This window comes from Anabas testudineus, chromosome 22 (assembly GCF_900324465.2).
Source record: "Anabas testudineus chromosome 22, fAnaTes1.2, whole genome shotgun sequence".
Lineage (NCBI taxonomy): Eukaryota > Metazoa > Chordata > Actinopteri > Anabantiformes > Anabantidae > Anabas > Anabas testudineus.
The window spans coordinates 543,233-555,656 of NC_046630.1; the positions used below are offsets into that span (position 1 = coordinate 543,233).

Sequence of the window (12,424 nt, forward strand, 5' to 3'; positions counted from 1 at the left end):
GTCCACTTTTTGGTAGATTAGCCTCAGTCCCAAAGTGTCTTCATTTGTAGATAGTTTAACTGTAGACTGGTGAGTTTCTAAAGTGACATCACTTTGTAACCCTTTCCAGATTTATGTAAATCATTAATTCTTGATCATAGTTCCTCTGAAATCTCCTTTTGGTGAGGCATGGCCCATATAAGCGTATTCCTCTTGTGAGGAGCAAAGTCTAGAAGTTTGTGTTTGTGTGTCTTTTGTCAGTTGAAGTAGCTCTAGTCCACACACACCAATTTTATTAACAAGGCTCCAATTAGCTTTTATGAGGTCATTGTTTCACATACTATTTCCACTATCACTATGAGGTTTTTATGGTTGTTCTCAGTAAAGAGATGAAAGATCAGAATTTTGTGGTATTATTTTAGGCTCATTATATTTCTTAATACTCTTCATTTAAATGAAGATCAGATCATGTTTTATGACAGATAGCCTATTATTGCATGGAATTCCAAAAGGTTCACATAGTTTTTCTTGCCACTGTACATATTAGAAATCACAGTTGTTTCACTAGCTTCTTTTTATCCACTTCCAGGTCTTCTTAAGGTTTAGTTTACTCCCAGGAGAAATTTATCCTGCATAAAGTAAAATGCTGCATAACAACAATCATATTACAAACATTAAGAACAACTTTGTGCTATGATCAAATTAAAACCTATTTGACAGTGATTCAGATGTAGCTGGGAGAAAGACTTAAACATTTATTTCCTTCAGATAATTGGTTCATTATGAAAAATCATTTTCTGTCCACCTTCTGAAACCAAACACCAGGAAGTTTTATCACAGAGCTAACTGCAAACAGCATGAAGCAATTCTTTCTAGATTCAAACAGGATCCGCCTGACCTCAGTTTGGAGCCCAGAAAGGCTCTAGATCCCGTTGTAAAGGAGAGATTTCAGTTTTTAATTGGAATAAACAAGCAAAATGTCTAAAACCAAGTTTATCCTTTGTCATTGTACATCACTGTAGATTGATCAGGAAAATGAAAGTTCAAAGTTACTCTGAAACAGAAAGAGCTCCATGAAGCTGCAGGTAGAACAGAGGCCTCAACTTCTCCGTCTGTAACCAGTCTCCTTAATAATTCATTTCATTTTAGTTTTATTTTACTATGCAGTGTTGAATATGTCATCAGCACTCTTCATCTATTTTAAACACTTTACTTCACTGAACAAAGATGTTTCCTTCTGAACTGGTCTGACAGAGGAAAAAACTGTTTACTGGAAACTCCATGAAGAGAAATCTGAGCTCTCCCTCTGACCCTCCTGTGCAGTAATCCGTTCACACAGACCATTTAAGAAAAGTGTCCGTAAAGGTTTATTCAGTCTCAGTTTGACCAGGGTGGATTACAGACCTGCTGAAGTTGTGAATTTCATCATCACATATCAATTTGTATTCTTCTTGTCATTTTATTTCTGTTTCATCACGTCTCCATCTTGAATCAGTAATGGAAGCTTTGGTCACATAAGAGTGAAAAAACATTCGTATACAGTGCACTTTAAAAAAATAATGGAACAGAAACACTTTTCATTCTGTGATTTCTTTTCTTTACAATAAATCAAACGGAGCGACTGATCGACATTAAGGCAAACAGACTGAAGCTCCACCGTCAACTGGAATGACAACAAAACTTTAAAAAATCTGAGAAAATAAAAGAAGCTACGGTTAGTGATGATGAAGATGATGATTAGCGTTTATTAGTTAACTAATACAAACATGTACAAGGCTTTTTTCTTATTTAGTGAACCGAGAGCTGGACTCCGAAAGCCGTCTCACAGCAACAGCACAGGAAGTTCACCGACACAATAAAACGACCCCTCAACACGCACTCACACACATACCACCAAAATAAGATGACAGAGAAAACAAGTTGAGGAGAGTCACACGACAGCTAAAGCAGAAATGACACAGAGCAGAAAATCTCATGTTATCGAGTCATTTTTGTCCTGTTTCCTTAGAATAAATGAAGGATTGTGATCAAAAATAAACTTGTTTCAAATTTTTCTTCAAATTTCAATAATTTGCCAGAATTTCCCTCCTAAAGTGGCGAAAGTAACTGCTACCAAATGGACTTTAAGTGGCCACAGAAAATTATCAACACAACTTGATTTTACCTCTCAGCATTCAAAGAAAAACATTAGTGGCTGCATCTCATCGATGAGGAGAAAATTCAGTGATTATCACAAGGAAACATCCCATAATTAAGACAAACAAAAATGATTCTGAGATTAATTAAAAAACCTTTTCTTATTTTCTCTCGGCCCTTTTAGATTTATGACTCGATAACATGGAGGTTCTTACAAGGTGAAGACCGGTTCCTCCAGAAACACCAGATTGGGATTAGTGCGGTAAAGTTAAAGGTCCAGATATCTGTACTGGTTCTACTGGACCAGAAGGACCGGTACAGGTGCTGCTGGAGAGAGCGAGAGGATGAAGAAGATAAAGAGGATGGTTAGTGATGAATACTTCCTGTCACTGTTCTCTCTATCTGCTGGTCCACAATGTTGTCTGTCTGTCAATCCAGGCTCCGCCCACAGTGGGTGTGTCCAGATGAGAGTGGGCAGGGTCAGGCCGATGGGGCGTGTCCATCTGGGTGTGGGTGGAGTCGAACAGTTAAGTGTTTCCTTTAAGGACGCCCAGACAGCTCTGCACCAGCTGGAGGTTTCCCTGCAGGTGAGACACAGGTGGACAGGTCAACTATGACATCACAACAACAAAAATAACAACAACAATTATTTTTTTATTTAGTAAGATGCAAATGAACAGGAACCTTTGAGGTTATTTAGACAGATCTTTATATCTATTATATTTAACTATATGTTGCTTTACCCCTTAAAAACCTCAAAGAAAAAATGTTTAATATGTTCTAATCCACTGTATCTATTAACTTATCCTAACCTGACCGAATCTCTGTACTTTACAATAATATAAATTTACACTAAATCCATAATTAACCTTAAAATAAAACCAGTACAGATGCTGCAGGTCTCACACTGGACAAGGAAACCATAATCTAAGGTTTGAATGCGTTTTTAGAGATAAATTACTGAAACAGAGGTGGGTCTATGTGGCTCAAACAGGTGCTGTATCAGTCACTGTACAGACTCTAGTCTCATTTAGGTCCTTTAACAGTTACCTTGGCGTGTTTGAGCTCCAGCTCCGCCAGCTCCACCAGGTTCTTCCTGAAAGCTGCCACTCGTCTCGTCTTGAAGTCTATAAGTTCTGTGTTCAAAACAGGTTCCACTGTTACAAACTGCAGCAGAGTTGATCAGAAGTTCTGTAAATGAACATCGTTTCAACGGGAAATAATGAGGAGCTGAAACATAAGTAACAGGAATCAGGAAACTGAGGAGTAAGAGAAGGAAGGACTGGGAGAAGACATCATGTTCAGTTGCGTTCTTTCTTTCATTCAGACACTAACACTGGTCTTTTCACACAGCTGCTGGGATCCTGCCATTAGAGAGAAAACTTCACAAAAGGAAATACAAGCTTTTAAAACGGTAAACAAACTGATGAATGATGAGCTTTTGACAGTTTACACATTTAGAAAATGATTCAGACTCAAGCTTAGTTGTGTGATTGATGTTAGTGATTACTGACAGATTCAGTTTTCTGCCAGCACAGTGTTTGTGTGTAACGTTATGTGCTACGACACAGAGCTGAGTTAGCAGGCAGATGAAACTGGTTAGTCTAAAGCTGAGGTCTGGACTGTTTGGGCCAAACTACCTCCAGCTTCTGCTGCTGCCTTCATCAAAACACCTGCACGTCGCACAGGTCCTTGGAGAGTGTCTGTGATTCTCCGAACATGACCACTATCACCTTTATGGGAGTCTGGATCGTGTTATAAATTCAGTTTCTCCTCGACTGTATGTCAGAGAGTCTCGGAGGACAAACAGCTCCGTAGCTGCTCTCAGAGATAAAACATAATCTCGTTCCCTACGAACAACGGAAAGTAATAAACTGCTGACACTGTGGTGCAACCTTATTGTAAGAATCTCATTCCAAACAGGCAAAGTGGGACTTGTTGTGCTGTTACAGTAACAACGACTGCATCAGTGAAGATCTGGATCTGACCTTGCTTGGCAGACTCTGAGATCTTCTCAAACTTATGGCAGCAGAGCTGCTGCGTGGTCTCTGCCTGCAGGACGTCTCTGTTTTTGGCTCGAGCTTTATCCAGAGCCTTGTTGGCATTTTCGTAGTCCACCAGAGCCCGGCTCCTCCGGTACAGCAGGTCCTGCAGCAGATGACACAGCACATAGATTAACATGTGAGGGAACTGTCTCCTCCAGTATTGACACCGATGGTAGAGAAGTGATTTAACATGACATAGTTCTGAGTCTGTTGATAAGAAGAATAAAGAGCAGCAGCAGACTGACCTTTGCAGCCTGGGACTCTCTCAGGTAATACTTCAGGAGGTCTGCAAGCTTCAGGTCTTCGTCTGCTGCCACTCGAGCTTCAATTTTCTGCAAAACAACAAAAGAATCAGAATCCAATGGAACCGTCACTGATCGAGTACAAACACTGGAGTTTTTCTATGTGGACACGTACTTTGGTACTGTAAGTAAGTACAGTTCTGAGCTATTTTTACTAGAATATTTTCATTTTGTACTACACAATCCCTACTTTTCCACCAACGCATCTGTTGCATATTCAGGTGTGTTCTGAATGCAGGAGTAATACTTCTAACAGAATATTTACTCTTACTTGTTCCACCACTGGCTGTTGTACTTTGGCCATAACTCACATGTTGTGTGAAGTGAAAACAAACATACCCTTGTTTTCTCAAACAGCTCTGACACCTTCAGGAAGAACCTGAAGAAAGAACACACATAAAAGATTCTTAATTTGATCCAAAATGCAGAAATTAAAATGTGAAAGTCCAGTAAAGTTTCCATTCACAGAAATACGGGCTGGTAAGCAGCGAGAGGAGTTAATTCTCTAATTATTTCTCTGTGGAGCTGTTTACACACGTGTCGTCCAGTGGAACAGACGAATTAGCTAAAACCTTTATATTAAATGACGATTGACGATAGTCTGAACATGTTTGTTCGTACTTGCAGAGGTCTGTGGAGTCCTGTGTTCCTAATGTGTAGAGGGACGTCGCGATTCTGTTGATGTCGTCTGCAGCATCTGAACACACAGAGTAAACTCTCAGTATCAAACTGTTTCTCTACAGCTCCAAACACCACATTCTGCTCAGTAAATGTCTTTTACAGACTAAAGTAACTTGTGAGGTTTCTCTTTCCCTCATTTCTATAACTCAGAGGTTTTTGTTTTTCACGACTTTCTTCAGTTTAGTTTCCAATGTGTGATATTTCTAATGTGATGTTAAGCTCAACTACATGATACTGACAACTGTATATTTTTGTTCTCTCTACAAACATGAGGGGGTCAGAATATTAGAAACACTTCTAATATATAATGCAGCATTACTTGGTGATTGTGGCTCCTTGGTAAACAGCTACAACATCGACTCTGAACATGATTCTTACTTTTGTGTGAGCGGATCATTCTGTCCGATTTGGCTGAAGCGTCTTTCACTCTGTTGTGATATTCTAACAGAAACGTCTTCTCGTGCTCGAAAAAATCATCCACATCCTGAAGCACGGAGGGAAAAACCATCAGTTCAGCGTGTTGGAGGAGAAACAATTTCAAACTCAGGTCTGAACTTTTTGTGTTTGTCACCTTGACTCCTGCCACCAAGACGCCATCGGCCGACTTCACCACATTCTTAAAGAAATCCTCCAGTTTTTCCTTCTTGTTCTTCCCTCGTACGCTCAGCTGTCAGAGCAGAGAGGTCAAAGGTCACGTCCAACAAAAACAACCTCTCATCTCAACCTACACAGTGTGAGGTGTTAAAGGACACAGAGGTGAAGTCAACTGTGTTTCAGTCAGTAATTTTGGTTAAGCAGCAGAACAGACTGATGTACTGGATTTCCAGTACCGGAGAATAGAGAGCCATTTACACCTGTTTCCACACAGTTCAAGGGTTAGTTTAGGCCAGTGCCTAATTTCAAACCATTTCTTTGCATTTCGACAGCCGAAGAACCAGCTCTGCGCAGGAAAATATAGTTTCAGATTGGAACCAGCTTTTTGCTGGTCTTCAACCAAGAACCACCTGTGTCAGGGTCTGGATTACCAGAAAAACCAACTAAATATTTGTTGTTAATAAAAAAATCAACCTATAACTTATTTGGTTAAATACAGAGTGAATGATAACAGTGAAAATGATACTAGTTCTCTAGCTACAGGATAGTGCTAAGAAGAGCTAAAATGAACATGTTTGATTCAGTTTGAATAAGAATGAAAACATGTTAGGTAATTAGGTAGGTAATTGATCACGACAAGCAGCACAAACGTATCGGGCCAGTCATGTTTAGGTGCCAGTTTCGACTCACAAAGTCAGCAGCAGCAACTTTACAGAGATTTTGTTGTGCTTGTTGTTGTGTTACCCAGAAAACAAAGTGTATGCAGACAGATACAGATTGAAATGGGTTCTTTGACGGCTGGAAATCTAAACCAGCTCTGAACCAGCACTAGCACCCTATTGGTCCAAAAGGAGCAAATGAGGACTTCTAACAAAAACAGGGTTATGCGTTTCTTTGGATTCAACATGAAGTCTCAAAAACAGTTTTTTGTGTCCAGATCTGAGAACTTTGCTCAAATTAAGCCTGACAACATCTGGAGTTGACTGTTGTTTCTACGAGTGTATGAAGTGATGCTCACGTCCTGGTTGTACTCCAGGAAGACATGGAAGTTGAGGTCTTTTCTGAGGACAGGATGAGCCGCCACGCGACACAGGAAGACCTCGTGCATTGCGACAGTCTTCTTAAAGATGGCCAGGTACTCTCTGAGGAAAAACACACAGCGCTCAGTCAGTCAGTGTCAGCTGATGATAGAGTAAGTGAGGAAAAGCTGTGTGGGACTCACGCCTCCAGCTCTTGCTTCATCTTGGTGAACTCCTCCTTGGTCATGGATCCTTCTCCCTCCCCCAGCTTCTGCAGCTTCTCTCTAGACGCATCAAAGTCTGGTCTTGGGGGTGCGGGGGGGATCTGAGACAAACGGTGACATCGGTAAATGGCCTTTTGCAAAGATTTTCAAGTTTTTCCCTTGTTTATGTTCTAAAAAGTGCTCTGTGAATAAAACTGTTAAACAGAACCATGTTTCTTACGATGTATCCTGCGTAGTCTTCATTTTCCACGAATGAGTCGTGCAGCCATATAAACTCTTCATGCTGTCGGACCACAGAGAACTCGCTCTGCTTGAAGTTTGGGAGCGTGCTCTGTGGGAACAACAGTTAAAACCTCAGAGCATGACTATCACAAAGATAAATCATCTGCAGATCATTTAACTTGAATCAAAAATGAATTAACTAAAATCTAATGGATCTGAAGCAGGTTAGTGATTTTTCATCAAATCTGTGTCATGTTCAGAAGTGGAGAGCAGTACTGCACCTCTGCGTCCTGAAGTGTCTCACCTTAGTGTGGACGGTAAACTTGACCTTGTCTCTCTCACTAAGGGCGTCAGAGATATCGACCTGCAGCGTGGCATCCGTCTGCAGATCCACATTCACCGCCCGCGGCTGCAGAGGATGATTAACATTGACACAGTAACATTCCACCGCTGCAGTAATTAGCAATACCCTGTTTGTTCTAATCACATCTGATACCTGCAGTGGGTTAGCTGAATAAATACATACACGTGAATCAAAACGTCGGACAGGAAGAACTTTACATTGAGCTGCAAACATGCAAAGAAACTTACAAGTGACTTGAAGTAATTCATCATCTGGAAAATGTCATTCTGACTTTCCCAGTGATGGGAAGTAACTAAATACATTTACTCAACTACTCTACTTAAGTAACAGGTTCCACCTTGGGTGCTTTTACTTTTAATACTCTGAGTATATTTTGCTGAATATAGCTACATATTTTCATCTAAGATTTCCAGGCTATTTAATAAAGATGAATAATGATAGTTAAATTTCTCTTTACTTTTTGGTGAAATATTAAAGTATTCTACTTTCCTGTGAATTTATTTAAAGTTAAAACTCAACACGTTTGGCAGTCACTTTTTTAATATTCCACTATGGTTTGTATTAATGTTTATTTCTGATTAATCAAATCAAACAACACAACAGCCCGACTACAGCAGTCAGAGTAATGTAGTGGAAGAAAAGAAACAGAAAACAAAAATACTACCACACATCACAAGTACCTCAAATATATACTAAAGTGCATTAATTGAGTGCTTAGTTCCTTTAACCACAAACAAAAATATGTTTCATTGCATAATGCATGTTCGACATTTCACCAGGGGCAGAATGAAAGTACATTTATCTCCAGAGTACTGTACTTAAGTACAACTATAAGGTACAGTTCAGAGGGAAATACTGTGTTTTCTCTATATAAAGAAGTAACAAAAGCTGAAGTTTTATTTTAGTGGAAGCAGCTGTCAGAACATGAAGAGGTAAAATCAACACCTTTCCCTGCTGCTACGTCACTGGTGTTTAATACATCAGTAATTATAATCCAATAATATCATAATTATTTTTATAAAACTGCTTTTAAATAAAGTCTCAGTTCTTGAATGTTGCAGATTTTTCAGTAACTGTTCAGAAATCAGGCTGGTGAAGTTTTACCTTCCTTGAATCTGTTCTTAAATTAAGCTAAACCTGATTTATGAGACATGTGGAACAAATCTGGATAAGGCTCAGACCTTCATGTTATAACAGCATCAAGTTCAACACTGGTTCTATCAGGTAAAAATCACTGTCTTACTGCAGTTTTGATACTTTTGGACTTCTAGTGCGTGTACTTTGTACTTCATCTTGGGTAAAGAACTGAAGTACTTAAGGAGTACTGACATTGTGTACTGACTGGTGACAGTCACGTGACAGTCTGATGTTTAACCAGCTCGTTAATGAGGCCAACATCGATTAGCCAGGTGAAGCTAATGGCCTGTAGCTGCACAGACACGGTCAGTGTTTGAATCTTCAGCCGTGAAAAGCTCTTTATCTACGGACCACACGCTAACAGTCCGTTAGCATTGAGCTAATGCTAGCAGAGGATGCTAACCAGGCTACAGAGGCTAACCCCGCACAGAAGCTAACTAGCTGCTTTAGCTCAGCCGAACAGAACATGCAGCATAACCCATACGGACAGATGAGCAGGGACAGATGAGCAGGGACAGATGAGCAGGGACAGGTAAACAGAGACAGGTAAACAGAGACAGGTAAACGGGGACAGATAAACAGAGACAGGTAAACGGGGACAGGTAAACAGAGAGCACTCACTCCCCGGTCCTCCTCGGAGAGGAAGTCGGGTCCGTCATCCAGCCCTTCCTGCTGCGGAGACACAGAGAGGACAGAGCCGTTAATTTAGTCACAAACTCACACCAACACAACGACAACTACGAGCACCGGAGCCCCGGGACGGGTCACCGGTACCTGTTATAAAAGAGGACACCGATAAAGAAGATGGTAAAGAAACCAGCAAAAGGAAACCAGAGAAAAAAGATAAACCAGAGACCCACCATCATGGCTGCCAACGGGTGGAGACAGGAAGCGGCGTGACGTCACGAAAGCCAGGCGCCTTTCAAAGTAAAAGAAACAAAATAAACATCAGATCAAGGATTTAAAAATAAAACAAGTTAAAAACACTCAATCTGATTTTTTAAAATATTATTATTTAGGGAGTTAATGGGAGAGGTTAGTTTTGTTAAAGTCTCCCAGGACAATAACATATAATAATAAGGTGTCCGGGTTTGTCCGTTCCACGCAGTATCTTATCAACCAGTGCAGCTGCAGCATGAGTGAGAGAGAATGAGCACAAGTGAAGGTCTGCAGGTAACGATGAAGGTCTGCAGGTAACCGTGAAGGTCTGCAGGTAACGGTGAAGGTCTGCAGGTAACCGTGAAGGTCTGCAGGTAACGATGAAGGTCTGCAGGTAACCGTGAAGGTCTGCAGGTAACCGTGAAGGTCTGCAGGTAACCGTGAAGGTCTGCAGGTAACGATGAAGGTCTGCAGGTAACGATGAAGGTCTGCAGGTAACCATGAAGGTCTGCAGGTAACGGTGAAGGTCTGCAGGTAACCGTGAAGGTCTGCAGGTAACGATGAAGGTCTGCAGGTAACCGTGAAGGTCTGCAGGTAACGGTGAAGGTCTGCAGGTAACGACGATGAAGGTCTGCAGGTAACCGTGAAGGTCTGCAGGTAACCGTGAAGGTCTGCAGGTAACGGTGAAGGTCTGCAGGTAACCGTGAAGGTCTGCAGGTAACGATGAAGGTCTGCAGGTAACCGTGAAGGTCTGCAGGTAACCGTGAAGGTCTGCAGGTAACGGTGAAGGTCTGCAGGTAACCGTGAAGGTCTGCAGGTAACCGTGAAGGTCTGCAGGTAACCGTGAAGGTCTGCAGGTAACGGTAAAGGTCTGCAGGTAACCGTGAAGGTCTGCAGGTAACGATGAAGGTCTGCAGGTAACCGTGAAGGTCTGCAGGTAACCGTGAAGGTCTGCAGGTAACCATGAAGGTCTGCAGGTCCGGAGAACACTCCTGAGACAGTACAGGGACGTCGTGGAACCAGCCGCTGTCGACAGAAAAACAGATTCCACCATGTGTGTGCCAGCTGTGCAGAGTGGGAATAAGATGTTGTTGAGGGAGCACAACTCAGTATGTTTTAAACCAACACTGTCTGTTCATTCCAGGTCTTATTAGTCAGTGAGCAGCAGGACGAGACAGAACCCTGGGACTGACCAGAGAGGGATCCTGGGAAATGGAGTCCTCTGTGGTCCTCTGTGATTTAAGGATGGTTTCTCCATCTTGGTGACAGTCATGCTCTGGTTAAAATCCTTATGTGAACATGTTATAATAAGATAATAAGTGGGAATAAATGTTTGTGTGTGTGTGTGTGTGTGTGTGTGGAAACAGCAACTTTCAGACTCACTGATGTTCAATACAACAGTTTGAACAATTAAATTATATAGTTATATATATATATATATATATATATATATATATATATATATATATACAATTAAATTATATAGTTATATATATATATATATATATATATATATATATATATATATACAATTAAATTATATAGTTATATATATATATATATATATATATATATATATATATATATATATATATATATATATATAACTATATAATTTTATTGTTCAAACTGTTGTATTGAACAATTAAATTCTTGTTTTTAATTTAGCATTTACTAATTAAATGCTTGTTGTTCTTTTCTCTCTCCTCTTTCCACTCACCCCAACTGGTCGAGGCAGATGGCCGCCCACCCTGATCCTGGTTCTGCTGGAGGTTTCTTCCTCTTCACTGGCTCCTGGTGCTGTTTGGTGGGGTTGTTGGGTTTGCTATATAATTCTGTGTACAGTTACATTTTGAAAGGTCTTAAACCTTAAACACTGTAAAGTGCCTTCAGATAACTTCTGTTGTGAATTGGCGCTATACAAATAAAACTGAATTGAATTGAATTATTGTTAAATGTACATATTGGTATGTGTGGGCTTCCGTTCCTCCTCTGTAGAAATCTCTCTGCAGCTGCTCTGTTGTTGTTGTGTAGCTGTGTTTGTGTACTGTGTCTGTTGTGGTCTTTGCTCGTCTCCGTCCAGTTTGTCCTTTTGTGGACAGCGATGACGAGACGCTGAAGCATGTGTGGTCCAGAAATAGCAGCAGGAGGATCAGATTCTCGGGAGCTCGGCGTGTCAGCAGCTTCCACCGTCTGTTTGTGCTCCTTTATATTTTCTACAACATGTTTTCATATGATCACAGCTGAAGCAGCAGCTGCAGCAGTACATGAGCAGGAAAAACAGACCTGGTTCTGGTTTCTGCTGAGCTGAGTCACATTAGACTCACTGAATGCTTTTGCAGTTTCAGGCCTTTTAAGGTCAGGAATTTGCAGCTTTCATTCATTCAGGTCCTGAAGCTGCTGGACTGAAATCTCTTCGACCCGGTCTGAGGTATGTCAGAGTTAGTCCGAACTTGGTTCTGTCTCACACTGGTCTAATAAAGTATAAAACACTGAAAACACTTCTTGGTCTCTGACCTCGACCAAAACAGAGACGGTGGACTAATTAAACTGCATCGGACTGGGTCCTGTTGGTTTGACTTTAAAACACTTCAGAGTCAAGTAAGAGAGTAAAAACGAGCAGATGATGGTTCACAGGTGAACTGACACCAACATTGAACCTGCTTGTTTTTTATTCTAAAACAGATCAAAGACGTTCTGGTACCACCAAAATAGAACCCGTTGTTTGTTCTCTTACATTTCTATATGTCTGCATCGTTTCATTAGATCAAATGTTCAGAACAGTCTCACAGATCTGGGATCAGACGAAAAAGTGAGTTCTAGTCTAATGTTCTGTTCTGGG

General features: G+C 40.8%; 1 protein-coding gene across 2 annotated transcripts; it reads right to left on the reverse strand.

Moving 5' to 3' along the window:
* Window positions 1–1,322: 1,322 nt before the first annotated feature.
* Window positions 1,323–9,636, reverse strand: snx6 (sorting nexin 6). 2 transcript variants are annotated; one of them, XM_026339786.1, is made up of 14 exons: window positions 9,564–9,636; window positions 9,325–9,375; window positions 7,507–7,611; window positions 7,201–7,311; window positions 6,960–7,081; window positions 6,756–6,879; window positions 5,715–5,810; window positions 5,522–5,627; window positions 5,084–5,159; window positions 4,802–4,841; window positions 4,406–4,492; window positions 4,104–4,263; window positions 3,166–3,251; window positions 1,323–2,696 (listed from the first exon to the last, which is right to left on the reverse strand). In XM_026339786.1, the coding sequence occupies exons 1-14, from the start codon at window positions 9,567–9,569 to the stop codon at window positions 2,643–2,645; spliced, it is 1,224 nt and encodes a 407-aa protein (XP_026195571.1). In that variant the 5' UTR covers window positions 9,570–9,636; the 3' UTR covers window positions 1,323–2,642. The 2 variants fall into 2 exon arrangements, with proteins under 2 accessions (XP_026195571.1, XP_026195572.1); XM_026339787.1 differs by having other exon boundaries at window positions 9,325–9,372; window positions 9,564–9,584.
* Between the last annotated feature and the right edge of the window lie 2,788 nt (window positions 9,637–12,424).

Coding starts and splice junctions, on each gene's coding strand:
- snx6 (XM_026339786.1), bottom strand. Junction 5,160..5,521: donor AATGATCCGCTCACACAAAA/GTAAGAATCATG, acceptor CTGTGTGTTCAG/ATGCTGCAGACGACATCAAC. Junction 4,493..4,801: donor AGCTGTTTGAGAAAACAAGG/GTATGTTTGTTT, acceptor GTTGTTTTGCAG/AAAATTGAAGCTCGAGTGGC.